Here is an 18,007-nt window from a genome sequence, read left to right as displayed (position 1 = left end):
TCCATGAACCCCATCAGACTAACCACAAGCATGGCAAAACATGTTATCTGAACTACATTTCAAACAGGAGGAACCAGAGAGAGCGAGAGAGAGAGAGAGAGAGAGAGAGAGAGAGAGAGAGAGAGAGAGAGAGAGATAATAGGCTGTCCAGTTGGTACATTTGTGGTGAAAAGGTTACCACCAAACACATTTTTTGAGTTTGAGATATAAGCCGAATAAAAAATCCAAATAATCGTGATCTCTTTTCAGAATCTATGAGAAGATAATCACAAAAGTGTCCTCCAAGCCCATTCCGGAATATCCCATGTCTCTAAACACTGGCCTGTGGGCATCCTCTGTGTGAGCGATCAGCTTGTTAACAAATGCCTCCTCTCTTCTTCTGTAATGACTGTGAGGGGGTGGAGAAACAGAGGGCTCAGTTCTGCGTAGGAAACAATAGCGCTCACAACACCATGATGGGATGATCTGGCCCCAAGGTTTAGTGTATGCTATGCTGATTAGGCTCCAGGTCATTTATTAACCAGGAAGTAAAACTAAGGATGTGTCTCAAATGGTACCCAATTCCCTATATAGTCCACTACTTGGCCTTGGAACACTGAAGAATAGGCCTACAAGCAGGGAATCAATTGTTGTCCGTCTGAGAGGAAGCTCATGTTGCCAGAGCACCAGGCTTATCTATTGTGGACGAAGGACAGTCGATACGTCTCTGTGAGAGAGAGTGATTGAGTGAGTGACAGACAGACAGACAGGCAGACAGAGAGTGTGTGAGAGAGAGAGACAGACAGACACCTGGTTTGCCCCATCCTGGGCTCAAACCAGGGACCCTCTGAACACCCACAAAGCATCATTACCTGTCACTTCACAAAAGCCGCAGGCATTGTAGAGCAAGGGAAAAGTCTACTTCAAGGTCTCAGTGCTGGTGACATCACCGAAGGAAAGCCATTAGCGTGCACCGCAAACTAGCTAGCTCAGTGTCTGCGTAAGTGTGCGTACCTGCAGTGGGGTGGGTTGCTGGTCCACTGGGACGATGAGGACGATGATCTCTGAGTCGATGCTCAGGTAGCCAAAGATGTCACACTGCGGCACGGAGATGTGGAGACGCAGGATCCTCAGGATGTCATGGATCGTCACTGGCTGCTTCCTGTTCAACTGCAACACCAAACCAGGAGGACAAACACAGTCGCACAGAACCAGAGCCAGAGGGGGAAAAGTTTGAGATTCAATTCATTGCAGATAAAGGAAAACTGAACTGCGGGTTTCTTCAAGTTCGTGCTGAATGTGGTCAATACATGTTATTCATCCCCAATTATTAAGAAATATGAAATACCTTTGTGAACAGAAGTTGAAAGGGCAATAAATGTCTTACAGTATAGTGCCTGCTGTCATGGAATGTTTGACACCAATATGGAGGATTGGTTGGAAAAACTATGATGTGTATATCCATTGCTTGTCTGAGTGAGTCATGTCGTCTAGGCCCAAATCCAAAGGCAATTTGTTTGCGATTAGCAGGTTTATGTTCTAGACTTAACGTTGATAAGATGTTTGTGTTGGAAATTAGACTAATAGCCCAGGTTTATAACGAACCTGCTTTGAATTACATGTTTGTTTTTTTAGCTTATTAGCTGTTATAAGCATGTATACGAGGCATTTCTGGGCATTTGCTCTTAAAGCTGCGGCCCGACCCAGTCATTTCAAACTGGCGAAGAATTCCAGAGGAAGACATGTGATGTTGATGCTTGCTATTTTGGATCTAGGCCTCACTCTAGTGGTCGTTTGGTGTCATTACAGCTCAAAATCAACAGTCGATGCCAAGGGGGTGGCTAATCCCAGTTGAGTAAGACCTAGTCAACTGGGTTTGCAGGCTTTTATTCCAGCCCTGCACAATCATACCTGACACTATGCCCTTGATTAGCAGAATCTAGTGTTTAACAAAAGCCTGCACACAGAATTCCGCAGTTGGTGGAGCTATTGCTTATACCTAAGGTTGCACATTTTTGGAAACTTTCAATAAATTCTCTGGGTTTTCCTAATGCTCAGTTTTTAGGATTCCGGGAATTAGGAGGTAATAAGCAGGAAATCTGGAATCCTCCAACCAAGATTTCTGGAAAACCAATGGAATTTATTGCAATGTACCTACATTTTGCAACCCTACTTATACATAGACAGTCCTCTTCAATCCACAAAGTAGTGTCCACAGTTTAGATTCAGATATGCAGCAAAACAATTGTTCGTAAATGTTCAACATATATAACACAACAGGGAACCTTTCAACCCTCTTTTTAATGTTAAAATCCATTAAAATCCAACAAAGCAGCCAGCTGGTTGGAAAAGTGAGTGAGTGAGAGGGAAGGGGACAACTTTTCTGAAATGGAACACAGCCTGGGACGCAAATAAGTGAGGAGCATGTCAGAAGGTGCTGACCTTAGCGAAGTTGTTAATCTGCTCCTTGTTCCACAGGATCTGCAGCATGCCCGCACACAGAGGACAGCATGCACCTGTGAGAGGAAGGGGTTGCCACCAAGTTGTCAGGGGTCAGAGTTTAGGAGTCAATCACAACAATATCGTAATAAGATTTGTGTTCCTGTGTGGAAAAATCCTAAGTATAACATGAGAGCCTTTATATGTCAAAGTGAACATGGCTGCGACACTGAGTGTACGGACCACAGAATTAAATAAAACATTAGATATTATATGATTTCTGTCTCTATTGTACTGACCGGGTGGTGTGACAGGGATGCAACCCGGGGTGGACAGGGCGGGGCAGGGGATCATGTCACAGCCTGAGTCAGAGGCAAACTCTGCCACCGCCCCCACGGCGTGGCACCGCCCCTGATAGTCCACGGCAACGCGGTCCGAGTAGGCCTCGCACACTGTGTTGTACGTCTCGCCATTGTGGCCGCACACAGGCCGCGCCTTTTTACAGGCATCCTGCACAGAACCCAAACACATACACACACAAGTTTGAGTTAGGATTCAGCCCTTATTAATGTATTTTGTGAAAAATATCATATATTAAAACATAAATACATGTGACCTCTCTTCATAATACATCACTCATATCCAGATAAACTTAATCAAGGTAAGCTACTCCAATTAGTCACATAGGGAGGCCATTTGTTTATATATCACACCAGGTGTATTGGTTTTCTTTGAATAGCTCTGTACCTCAGCAATACTCTCAGAGAGGGGGAGGGCAGTTAAGTTCTCCTACATCACTGCAAACGGTTTGATTGCGTGCCTCTTGGTTCGGTGACTTGACACCGGGACTGAAGTGGGTTTTTAATGGGTTGTCGTCTACCTTAAACGTGTATAAAACTAAATCCGGTCTGTTCCACTGATGGAGCCACTGCTCAGAGCTACCGAGGCGAGACGCCATCAGGCTGACGTTGTAAGCGACCGCGATGGAGAAACATGATCCTACCAGGCCCTAAACACTAAATAACCACTTGAATTCAACTTTCAGCTTTAATTCTCCACTTTCACAAACACACACACACACACAAACATGGGGGGATTTTGCCTGTATCATGTACAAGCACAGTCCTACACAGGATATGTATGTGTCTGCAGGTAGACTAAGTGCATGGGCAGACTAAGAACCGAAATGCAACATATTATTTTATTAGACAAAACCATAGGGTATTTCAGCTTTTGGTGGGCTGGGATATCTGCCTCCTCTCATAAACCATGGCAAAAACATACATACTCAGTCAGTTACTGGAGGTAGGATATGAACATTTGGAGTATGTGTGTGTGTTTGTGTTGCAACAGCTGGGCCTTGTTATCCTACCTCTGAATGCAGGCTCTCCATTTAAGCATTCACGAACACAAACAGAGAAAAGCTTTTCAGAAACTCTAAAAACAAGGATTATCTCTGTGTGATTGACTACATGCTGTGCAGCTCCCTCCAGTAGGGCGATTTTCAAATAGCTGACTGTTTAATGCTATCTAGCAGGTGTTACAATGCTACCTATTGCTGCCTCTCCTTATGAGTTCTGGCATGCCTTCTCATCATAAATCAATTACATGTATTGAATTGTCCAAAAGCCCTTAAACACTGTCAACATTTATAGTCAATTTAGCGCAGTGGTCACCAACCAGTCGATCGCGATCGACTTGTTGATCTCCAAGGTATTTCTAGTCGATCGCCAAACATTTCTGTAAAAAACACAACGATAAAGCCTTGAGTTCCTATTTTGCTATTAGTCTCGGGCTGTTGGTGATAGGTGCAGCAAATTCAGCTGCCCTGCGGGCCGGGTAGGCAAACTGTTGCCACTTCATGTGTCTGAAGGTACAAACTCTGCCTTCCCAGTGGGCATGGAGAGGAAATCAAGTGCACTATTCCACTGCTGGCCAATCAGATTGCTCAGATGACCGAGTCTGCAGTAACTTAGCAGCATACAATACAGCTACGGCAAAATTGATACTGTGAGATTTCAAAACATTTAAAACCATGACTAGAGAGAGACTGTCAACGAATACAGCAAAGAGCTGCTGTTTCTATAAGTGAGTTCATGTTTAATTTCTTACTCAGCACTGTCAACATTTTGTATTCAACACTTGTATAACCCATAAAATGCGCATTCTTCCTACTTCCACTCATAGCTACAACAAGTACTGCAGCAGTAATGAATGAGTAGGAAAATGTATCTATAGGCTTGCGTTGTTGTTATTTTTAGCGGCTTGGGTATTTTTTAATATCAAGGAATATTTAACTTTCTCTGTTCATAAGAGTAACAACATGAATTTGTGAATGAGGGTGAAATAATGCGGTGTGACTCGAGTTCCGATAAGCTTCCATTTTTTAAGTCATGTTAATAAAAAATTAGAGCGGTAGATCTCGGCATGATCTTGACTCAGAAAAGGTTGGTGCAGATGCTATGGAAACTTGGAGAGCAGACAAATTGATTGAGACAGTGAATTACTTTCAAATGTTCTACTTCAACAAGTTGCTTTGGCTAACTGTCAAACTGTTACCAGACAATGGCCCATGCAGGACAGGTTCTAGCTCCCTCATATTAAAATCTGGACCTTGAAGACAGTTCCAGTTCCAATCTTCCCCTATAATCAGGGACCCATTTTGACCTGGAACAACAGGTGGGTGCAATTCATTATCAAGAAGAACAGAAAACCAGCAGTAGTCCGGCTAGTGCGTTCTGCCCAACGCATCACCAGGGGCAAACTACATGCCCTCCAGGACACCTACAGCACCCAATGTCACAGGAAGACCAAAAAGATAATCAAGGACAACAACCACCCGAGCCACTGCCTGTTCACACCGCTATCATCCAGAAGGCGAGATCAGTACAGGTGCATCAAAGCTGGGACAGAGAGACTGGAAAACATCTTCTATCTCAAGGCCATCAGAAGGTTAAACAGCCATCACTAGCACAGAGAGGCTGCTGCCTACATACAGACTTGAAATAATTGGCCACTCTAATCAATGGATCATTAGTTCCGTTAATAATGCCACTTTAATAATGTTCACATATCTTGCATCACTCATCTCATATTTATATGCTGTATTTTATACCATATATTGCATCTTGCCTATGCCGCTGTCATTGCTCATCCATATATTTATATGTATATATTCTTATTCCATTCCTTCACTTAGATTTGTGTGTATTAGGTAGTTGTTGTGGAATTGTTAGATTACATGTTAGATATTGCTGCACTGTTGGAACAAGAAGCACAAACATTTCGCTACACCCGCAATAACATCTGCTAACCACGTGACCAATAACGTTTGATTTGATTTGACCTTGGAGGGTACATATTTAAATACTCCCGGTCTAGCTGTTACCTGACAGTGGCCCATATAGGCCAGGGTCTTGTCCATCTGGAGGAGCTGACAGAGGTTGGGGTGCTCCACGTTGTCTGTGTCGCAGGCCAGGTCCATGTGAATCTTGCCACAGCCGGAGGGACGACCAACACACTCATACTGGGGACAGTGGTAGTCAACCATGTCTGTAAGGCACACTCTACGGCTGGGAATGCACCTGAGGACCAACGGAAGGAGGGGGGGAAAGGGGGTTCATTTAGTGATTATTTTAAGCAGCTTTTAAGCAGTGGAAGTCCAAAACATGGACGCGTTACAGCTATCGCTTTCGTCAGTGTACACAACTATTATTTTCAAGTAGTGTAGGTCCTTTGGTTTGAGTTGAGCACTGATGTTCCTAATTATTATTGTGAAGTAGTGTACCTTAATGGTGTGTTATTCTCACAGCAGACATCAGTGCTTTTTTACCATGTGAATTACCCAATTTACTCCTTTATTTAAAACATAAACCATATTATAATCATAATGGTACCTATCTTTAGGGGAATGTAGTAAATATGTTGACATTTTATATCAGTACATTAATGCTGATTTTCGATGGGAAAGAGAGTGAAAATCTATGAAACCTAATGAGCCCTGCCCTTTTGTACACAGTAGAGTTGAACTATGCGAAACAAGCAAAAGTTTAGGTAAAAAAGGAGGGACCCTCTCTCTCTTTCTCCACCACAGCCCCCCCTATCTCCAAGGTAACCATCCCTGCATCCGTACCTCAGCACCAATCAGGTGGTCTGCAGGCCGCAGCTAGATTTTTATCACCTTGTTTACGGAAAAAGAACAAATGTTTGAGAGATCCCACCAACTCTCTGTGCCTTTGAACAGATGGCCAAGGGGAGATATTATAGAATGGGTTTGCAGTGCTTTACATAAGGAAGGATGCCAAAACACATTCTTCTTTACTGTGTGGAGGGGAGAGGGGGGTAAAATGCGTCCGTATCACGTTTCGGGTAAGACCCAGATGCAGAGAGTGTCGAAGTAACAAAAGTTTATTACTAGTACAGGGGCAGGCAAAACGACAGGTCAAGGGCAGGCAAAACGACAGGTCAAGGGCAGGCAGAGGTCAGTAATCCTGGTAGGGTGCAAAAGGTCCAGAACGGCAGGCAGGCTCAGGGTCAGGGCAGGTAGAATGGTCAAAACCGGGAAAAACTAGAAAACAGGAACAAGAGCAAGGGGGAAAACGCTGGTAGGTTTCACAAAAAAAAAGGAACTGGCAACAGACAAACAGAGAACACAGGTAAAAATACACTGGGGATAATGGGGAAGATTGGTGACACTTGGAGGGGGTGGAGACAAGCACAAAGACAGGTGAAACAGATCAGGGTGTGACAGACCAGCTCTGATGTTCGTAGTAATAGGAGTTAACACGGAGCCATGTGTGGTTAAGGAGTGTGTCCTAACCATAGAATTAGGAATTAGAATAATAATAATAGTCATTTAATAGGATCTCTATGGTCCTAATAATGTGCCATCCAGGGAAAGAGGGAGCAATGTTAGATGGACGATGCTGTCTGGGGAAGAGGGAGCGATGATAGATGGATGATGCTGTCTGGGGAAGAGGGAGCGATGTTAGATGGACGATGTTGTCTGGGGAAGAGGGAGCGATGTTAGATGGATGATGTTGTCTGGGGAAAAGGGAGCAATGTTAGATGGACGATGCTGTCTGGGGAAGAGGGAGCGATGTTAGATGGATGATGTTGTCTGGGGAAGAGGGAGCGATGTTAGATGGACGATGCTGTCTGGGGAAGAGGGAGCGATGTTAGATGGACGATGTTGTCTGGGGAAGAGGGAGCGATGATAGATGGATGATGCTGTCTGGGGAAGAGGTAGTGATGTTAGATGGATGATGCTGTCTGGGGAAGAGGGAGCGATGATAGATGGATGATGCTGTCTGGGGAAGAGGGAGCGATGTTAGGTGGATGATGTTGTCTGGGGAAGAGGGAGCGATGATAGATGGATGATGCTGTCTGGGGAAGAGGGAGCGATGTTAGATGGACGATGTTGTCTGGGGAAGAGGGAGCGATGTTAGATGGATGATGCTGTCTGGGGAAGAGGGAGCGATGTTAGATGGACGATGCTGTCTGGGGAAGAGGGAGCGATGTTAGATGGACTATGCTTTCTGGGGAAGAGGTAGTGATGTTAGATAGATTATGCTCTTTGAGGAAGAGGCAGTGATGTTAGATGGATGATGCTGTTTGGGAAAGAGCGAGTGATGTTAGATGGATGATGCTGTATGGGGAAGAGGGAGTGACCCTCAGGGCTCTGGGAGCTCAAGGCCATTCCGGAGGGGAGGGTTACAACACACCCCATACAGGCGTGCCTTATGACACAGTTACCGCCGGCAACCACAGGGGGACACACAGCCTGGCCACACCTGAATAAACAACCACTGGATACGAGGCAGTTTGAGAGGGGGATTTCAAGAAAAAGCAGAAGAGAGGAGAAGGGTGCAGGAAAATAGGATCTATCAAGAGAGGAAATAACACTCGTGGACAAGTTGCGCGCCTGCCTGCAGCAGCCCTGAGACTGCAGCGCAGCTTCCTGGGACTGCCACGCAGAACAAATATTAGCCCACAGAGAGCAGCACGAGATTGCACTCAACTTTCTATAGCAGTGGTAACCAACCAGCCGATCTACAAGGCATTCCTAATCAATCGCCAAATATTTATGTAAAAAAACAAATGAATCATTTTTTTATTTGTCTTGGGCTGTTGGCTGTAGGTGCACCGGATTCAGCAGCCCTCCGCACCGGGTAGGCGAACTGTTGCCTTTTTTCACCATTTACTGTGTCTGAAGGTACAAACTCTTCCTTCCCGGCGGGCCCAGAGAGCAAATCAAGTGCACTATAGGTCTACCGCTGGCCAATCGGATGGCTCAGATTACTATTTCTGCAGGCATAAAATAAATCTACAGCAAAGTTGATACTGTTAGATTACAAAATGTTTAAAACCATGAGTAGAGAGAGACTGTCAACAAACACAGCAAAGAGCTGCTGTTTTTATGAGTGAGTTCAGCACTGTCAACATTTTTTATTCAACACTTTTAGAAGCTATAAAATGTGTGTTCTTCCTACTTCCACTCAGCGCTACAACAAGTACTGCAGCAGTAATGAATGAGTAGGAAAGTGTATCTATGGGCTTGCGCTGTTGTTATTTTTAGCGGCTTTGGTCTTTTTTAATATCCAGGAATATTTCACTTTCTCTGTTCAACATTAATTTGTGCATGAGGCTGTACACCTCGAGTTTTGCCATCAGCTGAAAGACGGTATCCCTTTTTCGGTCAGTGGAGGAAAGAGAGAGCGGAGGGATGTTGAGAGATGGACCCTCAGTCTGCTGCTCTCTCCCTCTGCTGAGACTGACCATCAGATGCAGGTAAAACACAAATAAAAATTATTTAAATGTATGGTCACTCAGCTGTGCCTCACAATTAATACAACAATGGATCTATTACCAGTGTGATCATATAGCTTACCTCAAATGTTTTTATATAATAAAAAAAACTGTCCCCAACAACAATTCAAGCAAAGCCAATATGCAGTGATAATGTATTGGGCCTATAGCTTACTGCACAAACCTCATTGCTACAGGGCTGTTTTTAATTGGTTAATGTTGCATAGGCTTATGTTTTTTAAGTTATGTTAAAAGAAATCAGGGTGGTAGATCTCGACTTGCATTTTCACTCAGAAAGTGATCTTGACTCAGAAAAGGTTGGTGACCACTGTTCTAGAGATGTCCCTGTTATTAACACTATCAACATTTCCCTTTAATGTGGAAATTGTGATTGAATCAACTCAATATTAGCCACTTTCAATGCAACATACTGAAACAAAACAAACTATGCAAGAGATTTTGTTGTAGGCAGAATGCATCAGAGTAGAAATCTATTGCATTGATACATACGACTCAGCCAGTACTCTACACAGACTGGCGCGGCATAAACAATCAGAGCTACAGTAGGCAGATATGCAAATACACCATTGCCATATATGGATCTGTGCCATTCACTTTGAACTGGACTGGGTTTACAGCATGCGCAGTCATGAGTAGATGCACTTGTTTTGAGATCAAAGCGAGAGATGCATGTAGCCATGTGTGCACATTTTGTTCATATCCTTTGGTGCAGTAGTTACTAAGTTATTAGCCCAGTTATAGATCATTTCTAGTCAGCAATAGGGAAGGGATTGCTTCCTACAAGCACACGAAATGTGTGCATTTCTAGACATCTTTGAAAAGCAAGTCAGGTAGTGATTTTCTTCTCCCAGTATTGTATTTTGAGACAGGCTTGAATAAGCTAAGTAGCCAATAGGCAGAGGGTAGCATAATTTGTCTGATTCTCTGTAATAATGGTATGGGAATAATAATGCATTTGATTTTGTAAAGTGGTTTATTGCATCAAACAACGCAACAAAATGTTCAGTCGCCTCCTTGTCTGTAGGATAAGTGGATAAACAGGTTAATGCCGAGCCCTGAATGGAATCTAGGCCTACATGAAAACCACACATTGGCTGCTACTGTAGGCTGAATGATAGAACAGCTATTTCCATGTTAAAATGTTATGGGATACATTGTCTCCATATTTTTTAATGGTAGGCCACTCTGGTAGGCCTGCATTATGATCAAATAACCACAGTAGCCTACTTGACCACTGTTAAAACTGTAACTTAAAGTGGGTACAGTCTCATTGTTCACAGTAAACTCGCGTTGGAAGTTGCACAGAATTTTCACAACATTCAAGTTTGCACTCAGCAGACCAGAAATTTGCTCAACGTCTAAACATTTTTGAGGGAACATTGCTAGTTGACTGAGATGGAAGAGGATCAGGGCTCAAGGTGTCCAGTCTTATCCACTAAGGCTGTATGGAATGCTTTGAAAATGCATCCTCCCTACCTTCCTTCCTTGAAGTAATCATTGATCGGACATGGTATGCACATAGTGGAACCTCTGCACTCACCAATCCAATTGTGTTGAATCAGTCATTATTCCAATAAACAAACGATTGAAGGAAAGAAGGAGTGATGGAGTATCTCACCTCTGGTTCTTCTGGCAGGGGTTGGGGGAACAGGGGTCGCTGCTGCGGCAGTGGCCAAACACAAACTGGTTGTCTTTGAAGCCCATGCAACGGGCCACACAGGCACTGGGGTAGGTGCGGCCATTACGGGCACACACTGGCACGAAGCGGTCAGGGCAGCCACATGGGAGCCCTACGGAGAGGAGGAGAGAGGGCGAGAGAGAGAGGGAGAGAGGGGCAGGGGGAGAGAGGGAGAGAGAAAGAGAGAGAGAGAGAGAGAGAGAGAGAGAGAGAGAGGGGCAGGGGGAGAGAGATTAGAGAAAAATGCTTTCAGGATCAGGAAAAAATAAACATTATAGCAAGACCATCAACACACACACTGTTCTCTCTCTCTCTCACACACACACACACACACACCAGTGAAGCGGCGGCGGTCCTCGTCTGAGCTGTCGGTGCTGAGGCACTGGCGGGTGGAGCAGATGGTCTCTCCAGCGAAGCAGGAACAGGGGTGGCAGTCTACCCTGAAGGACGTCCCATGGTCTGTAGGACAAGGACACATCGTCACCCTGTGAGACCTTGTCTGATTTCAGTGGTTATTGGGCTGCAAATGTAACTGTTATCTGACACTTTGAGTCCTCCAGCAGCTGATAGACTTAAACTATGCGATCTGGGTCATGGCACCTACAGTTGTCATGGTTCCACCTTTATCCTTAAGCACTGATTCCTCGTCTGGTCTCTTCTCTGCACCTGGGTCCAGCCTCACCACGTCACAACAGTATTAAACCTGGGAGCTGATATGAGACTTGACTTCTACAAGATACTCTTCTGCTGTGTCCGTGGGGCAGTCCCACTTCTTAGGTATTTGTTATTGTTTTTTTATTGAACAAATAGGACAATGGAGAGATAGCAGGGAAGATTGCGATTCAGTAGGGCGTGGGTGGGATTTGAAACCATGCCGACTCTGGTACAGTATGTGTGTTCCAGGGTCTGCGGCTCTAACTGCTAGACCACACAGGCCACATCTACAAGACAGTCTGTGGAAATTAAAGCAACCCTCGGGTTTGGGCTGTCCTGGTATACTATACCTTAGTTTTATTTCTTTAGGATCTGAAACATAAAAAATGATATTTAACTAAACTAAGGCTTCCCTATAGGATTACTTCATGTTCCTCTCCTAATGCTGGATATAAGAACTCCGAAGCCCCACCACTCTCACTCTCAGGCAAACCACATCTGTGTCAAATAAGGCTGAAACGTCTGACCCCCCTTTTGAACCGGAGCGAAAACAAACATAAAAGCAAAAGCAATAAACTGATTTGGGTTCAAACAAATGTAGATTCAAAGCCGGTACATTAAACAAAGGGGGGAAGGGGGAAAAACATGCTAATATAAAACCTAGATATGAAAGACAATCCTGTTGTTCAAAGTGTTGTTTCTCTATGGGGATATGATTAGCCACTAGGCCACTAGGGGGCAACATCACAGAGTGACTAAGGCCATGTGTAGCCTTGAGGGGGATGTGGTTACTCTATGCTGAATTCTTCCCTGCTGTTCACAGAAGAGTGTGTGTGTGTGTGTGTGTGTGTGTGTATGTGTGTGTGTGTGTGTGTGTGTGTGTGTGTGTGTGTGTGTGTGTGTGTGTGTGTGTGTGTGTGTGTGTGTGTGTGTGTGTGTGTGTGTGTGTGTGTGTGTGTGTGTGTGTGTGTGTGTGTGTGTGTGTGTGTGTGTGTGTGTGTGTGTGTGAGAGATGAAGAGAGAGAGAGAGAGGAGACTGGCAGCAGGCTCCTTTCAAGTCACAGTATTGACATATAGGGCGGGCCAGAGGGAGACCGCGGGAAGGAAATACCAACATGCGGTTGGTTGGGTGCCTTATTTTTAGTTTTTTTTTTTTAATGTAGTGTTGCCATGCTGCTAGGGGAAGAAGAAGAGCGGCAGTGATGTTTACACTACAGGAAGCATTTTACTTTCACAACCAGGCACAACAGCACCAAGAACTCCTACCCAGAGAGCTCTCTCCAGTCCCAAGTCAACTCCTGGGTCGTGTTCAGCAGGGCATGGGTAGCAAAATGTTTTGACGCGGAATATAAAAATAAGGGTTCAGGTATTGTGCTTCCAAGTTTTCCCGTTTTGTGCCTACTGAACACAACTGTGGTCCAACAGTCAGTTGTCAGCTTCAGACGTATAACAACAAATGTGCCCAATGTCGGCATGTCTAAATTGTTCCTTTATAGCTGAAAACCAGATGGATGCTACACATTGGTGGAGCAAATAAAACTACCCTCACACAATGTAAAGTGTTCTGTGCTTTTAAAATAGTAAGATCTACTGAAAAGTGTCACATGAATTCGAGCCATTTAGAACAAGTAAGCGGCAGCTTACTTTTTCTTTGTCCCCCAACAATGCAAGTCTTGGAGGTGTCTATGCAGGGCATCTCAGCACAGTTCTCCAGCCTTCCACTCTGGCCACAGGTACACACCTCGAAGCAACCCGCCTGTCCATTACGCATGGGCACCTGGATACGGGCTTCCAGGTGGACCAGGAACTCTGAGGCTTCGCCCAGTTTACAGCCTGCACACACACACGCACGTATGTACACACAAACCCACACACACCCAGAACACAGTACAGTCAGACTAACTGTTCACGTCTACACACATACACATGTATTTACAGTGGACATAGGCGCCTCCCAGGGGCACAAGACGGTATGGTATGCTGTGACACATTGCCTTCTCCTAGCAGCAGTGTATCATTATACTCGATAACAAAACAATGCCACTGAAAAAAGAAAGCATGAAGAAGGACTGTGGTTTGTCCCTTGTTTTGTGTGGGGGGGGGGGGGGTCACTGTCAAAATCACACTTTTTTAATAGAAAAATTATACAAGTCCACAACAATGCTTAACTTAACTCTTTACCCTCGTGGGAATTGGCCTACAGAAGAAATATGAAAAGCATGTGCATAACCATGCTAGCAATTGAAAGGGAACATTTTGGAGGTAATAGGAAAATTATTAGACCAAAGTTCAGGACATAACAGTTCACCTGACACAAGACTGAAACCAAACATTACACTGTTGATTTTATGTGTATTTTACATTTACTTTACTTTTCGCCACATTTGTTGATAACAAAATCTCAAAATACACTGGATACATTCAGTAACATGATAACAGTATTCCTGGAAAATGTGGGGTAGGTTCAACATAAGGCAAATAAAATGACAAGGGTTTGAGTGAGAGGACTAACTGGAGTCTCAAAGTGTGCACAGTTCCTAAATCATTTCAATGCACTTTATGACTCAAAGAAGAGTCTTGAACTATAAGGCGTTTTTTTGAGCTCTCCTAGCTGTGCCGTTGAGGAACTAGAGCAAGCACACTTGCAGTTGATTTGTTTGGAACACAGCCCTGCATCCCCGCCATCACACAATTACTGTTGTTGTTTACGCAATCCAAAAACTGTTAATTATGAATCGATATCTGGGTCAGAAAGCGGCAGGGAATGCGAATCACTGATGCATCCTGTTTGTTTTATAATAAACTTGGGCAAATGATTTACTTTCCTAATAAGTTCAATACATTTAGTTGGTGAGACAGATTTGATAGAAGAACCGAAAGTAACAAAATTCTACTACCAAATTGTGTTTGTAGTATGTAAAAAGTACAGACGTTACGATATATCGTTAAATACTACTTAGTAGAACAAGCTCCAAACAGTGTGTCTCTATGTACAGTGGATACGGGTTACGTGGCGGTATGGTATGTTGTTATACTGTACCAGGCACACAGAAGTAGGGCAGGCAGTCCTGTCCTGGCTGACAGCCCTTCCTGTTCACCTCACACAGGTGGTTGCTGAGACAGGGGTTGGGGTTACAGGGGTGGATGACCTCCTCAATGATGTTACCCAGGGAGCTAGGAGCTGTGTGGGGACGAATGAGCCATTTCATTTGAAGCTTTAGAGAACCCTGAGATGAATCATTTATCCTTGTAATAACTGGACTCCTTGTATGTATGTGTAATCATGAAAATACTTTGTCATTGTGTGAATATGAATCATATAAATCCTTTCAATTGGTAACGGTAAGGTAACAGTGCTAGTTGACACACACACACACACACACACACACACACACACACACACACACACACACACACACACACACACACACACACACACACACACACACACACACACACACACACACACACAGTCCCACTCACTGAGATATCTCTCCAGGGGGATGCAGCGTTCAGGGTCGTCTATGGGGGACAGGATCTCACAGATGCGCTCGGCTGTCTGTCCCTCGTGGAAGCGTTTGTGGTCACCACACTGTGTCAGGATGTCTACACAGTCCGACCTGAAGGGTTGTCAACAGCAGGGGAAACGGGCCAGTGAAGGACAGGGTGAGGAAAATTCACTATTGCAACAAGGGTTGCATAATTCCGGGAATGTTCAATAAATTCCCTGGTTTTCCTGGAATTAGTAGGGAATAAACAGGACATCCGGAATCATCCAACCAGGATTTATTGAAAGTTCGCTGAATTTTACAAACCTAATCGCAACGCTGCAAGGTGTTTCGAACGCAGCATTTACGGCAAAGTATGCAATGTAACTTGAAACTCCTTTCTAGTTCGTATTTGACTGTGAAAGATTTTCATTCAGTGCAACACATATCTAAAAACAGTTTCTAACCGTTTAAAGATGCTGAACTTTAACCCAGTTTCGAGTTTAGCCAGGTCACATATTCTTGTGGATACAAACAGAGACATACTGTAGCATCGTCTGGCTTGACAGATACAGCAGAAGGCTATTATTGAAAGTGAGGTCAGACGAAACACAAGACAGATTCCTATTCCCTGCATACATCGCACAGCATCCTCCTAGTGCCGGGAAAGCTTAGGTGCAGACATTAAAGTGCTGGACTTGTGTTTGAAGTGACTTGGGCTGCTCTCAGGCTTGCCACTGGCCCATATGTTACATTCCCAACCGTCTGTCTGCTCTGTTGATTTGCCATCCTGGGGTGTAATTTCCTTTCTAAGTCCTTTATTGCGGTCTCAGCTTTTCTTACCCACACTGAGTTAAGAATGCATGTTGCGTTTCTGTTGCCTTGAGCGGGCTAATGTAATAACGTACCTTTGTGCTGCAGGTAATCAGTATGGTACACCTGGCATTCCACACACTGAGCCAAATAGGATTGACAAAACAATTATGTGTGATAGAAAAGTCATTCACCCGAGAGCCGAAGATTAAGAGATTAAGTTGAGTTGTACAGTCTGTGTATGAGTAATTATTTAAAGAGACAGATTATTTGTACATGGGCATAAGCGTGCATGCACACACTCATGTACACATACACACATAGACACACACATACACACACACACAGACACAGACACACACATTTCTTGCTCAGACATGAACAGCGGAGCCACAGCATTTAGTTGTACTGGACAAGGCCAATACAACATGCCAATCTAAGCCCTGACTGATGTATGTGGGGTTCTGTCCTGCCATCGCTCACTGACATCCCGTCTTTGTCCTCTGTGGCTGGGTATAGAGGGAGGGAGAGCCTGGGCGGGGGATACAGAGCTCCAGACAGGCCCCCTGACATCCCAAAGCAGCCCAGGAAGAATGACTCTGAAAGGGGTAGCGTGAGGAGGCCTAATCCCCCCCTACCTCCAGAACAATGAAGGAGTGTGTGTGTCTGTCTGTCTGTCTATGTGTGTGTGTGTCTGCCCAAGGGCTCCCCCTAGAAATGCAAATGTAAATAAAGGTGCAACAAAAGGCCACTGTCACACACGTGTAGCACCTGTGAATAAGGCCTGTCAGCTGGAACACGCTCCTGACCACATTGATAAGGCCTCCACATGCATTGGCTGTTACAGCCCTGAGGGCTAGCCTAGTGTACAGGTAAATGCTGGTGTGTTAACCACAGTCACTAACATGCTAACTACCCCATTCAGCCTGACAGAAACCCAGGTGTGATTGCTCTCAGAGGAAAAAGTTCCAATCAAAAGATTTGCTTTCAGTCAAAGGATCTGCACATAAATAACCTGAGGTGGGATAGTGAGTCAAGCCATGCAGAAACCACAACATCCTCCTCCCTTAGTCAATCTAACTACATGTTGTGTCAGCAGAGCGCTCTATATGAGATCACCTGTATTTGGTTCATGTGGTTTTAGGTTCCAGCTGGTACTTTGTCGGTCGTTTCCTGAGGGGGACTTTTTACTGTGACAACGGGAGTCGATTGAAGGTGAAGGTGGGATGCTGTATGTACTTATTTAACTATTTATTAACTTTATTTTACCAGGTGGGTGATTTCAAGATAGAATGTTTTCTCAAAGGCGGGATAAATGGTAAGGCATTAACAGCAGACCCACATTAAGCCAATCCATGGACTAAAAAGCACTTTAAATGGGGATTCTCCAATGGACACTTTTTAGTCCAGGAGATGGCTTAACCTGGGTCTGGGAAACTAGACCAAAGTCATACTAAATACGTGAAGTCAATTAACAGAATGAGAACAGAGAGGGTACATACTTGCAGATGACGCTGCCGCGGGACTTGCTGTAGCAGGGTTTGATCTGCAGGGCGCAGGCCACAGCCTTCCACATCTCCGGACGACACTTCCTGATGTCCAGGACGGGGATGTTCATAAAGGGCATCTTGATCGTCCCATTGGACCACAGCTTGATGTCGTTCATGGCGCCCTGGTCTGATTGGATGTTACAGCTACGGAACAGCTCAGTGGGCCTGGAGTCAATAAGACCGGGAGACGTGGTATAATTAGCAGATGGACTCAATAGAACACGCATCTATCAGAATGAATACAAATGTGCACACAACAGAAACACAGAGAATCGGTTAACATTTTCGGGGTGGGTGCTAGGTTGCTTCGACTCGAGGTTAGGACATGGATACAAAGTGAGTCACAGAGTGAATCTTACTACAGAAGACAAAAACCCATGTCCATTTAAACCAAAACGTAACACACAACACTGCCGCTGTCTCTGTCATAATGGGTTGCACAGTCACTCTGCCCTGTGAGTCCAGATGTTGTGTCCACAGCTCTGTCTAATGGGTTGCACAGTCACTCTGCCCTGTGAGTCCAGATGTTGTGTCCACAGCTCTGTCTAATGGGTTGCACAGTCACTCTGCCCTGTGAG

General features: G+C 44.6%; 1 protein-coding gene across 1 annotated transcript in view; it reads right to left on the bottom strand.

The window, feature by feature from the left end:
• The window catches only part of LOC139367075 (reversion-inducing cysteine-rich protein with Kazal motifs-like), a 59,923-nt gene that overhangs the window by 2,535 nt on the left and 39,381 nt on the right, over nucleotides 1-18,007 (bottom strand). Inside the window, exons 11-20 of the mRNA XM_071105081.1 lie at nucleotides 17,382-17,594; nucleotides 15,062-15,198; nucleotides 14,619-14,759; nucleotides 13,223-13,411; nucleotides 11,261-11,383; nucleotides 10,865-11,036; nucleotides 5,807-6,002; nucleotides 2,718-2,928; nucleotides 2,422-2,495; nucleotides 994-1,149 (exon numbers count right to left, since the gene is read on the bottom strand). Coding sequence (XP_070961182.1) covers nucleotides 994-1,149; nucleotides 2,422-2,495; nucleotides 2,718-2,928; nucleotides 5,807-6,002; nucleotides 10,865-11,036; nucleotides 11,261-11,383; nucleotides 13,223-13,411; nucleotides 14,619-14,759; nucleotides 15,062-15,198; nucleotides 17,382-17,594 — 1,612 coding nt within the window. The remainder of the gene's footprint in view (nucleotides 1-993; nucleotides 1,150-2,421; nucleotides 2,496-2,717; nucleotides 2,929-5,806; nucleotides 6,003-10,864; nucleotides 11,037-11,260; nucleotides 11,384-13,222; nucleotides 13,412-14,618; nucleotides 14,760-15,061; nucleotides 15,199-17,381; nucleotides 17,595-18,007) is intronic.

This window comes from Oncorhynchus clarkii, chromosome 15, assembly GCF_045791955.1.
Source record: "Oncorhynchus clarkii lewisi isolate Uvic-CL-2024 chromosome 15, UVic_Ocla_1.0, whole genome shotgun sequence".
In the NCBI taxonomy this organism is placed as follows: domain Eukaryota; kingdom Metazoa; phylum Chordata; class Actinopteri; order Salmoniformes; family Salmonidae; genus Oncorhynchus; species Oncorhynchus clarkii.
The sequence above is the reverse complement of the archived record's forward strand: the minus strand, read 5'-3'. Positions and strand labels throughout refer to the sequence as shown.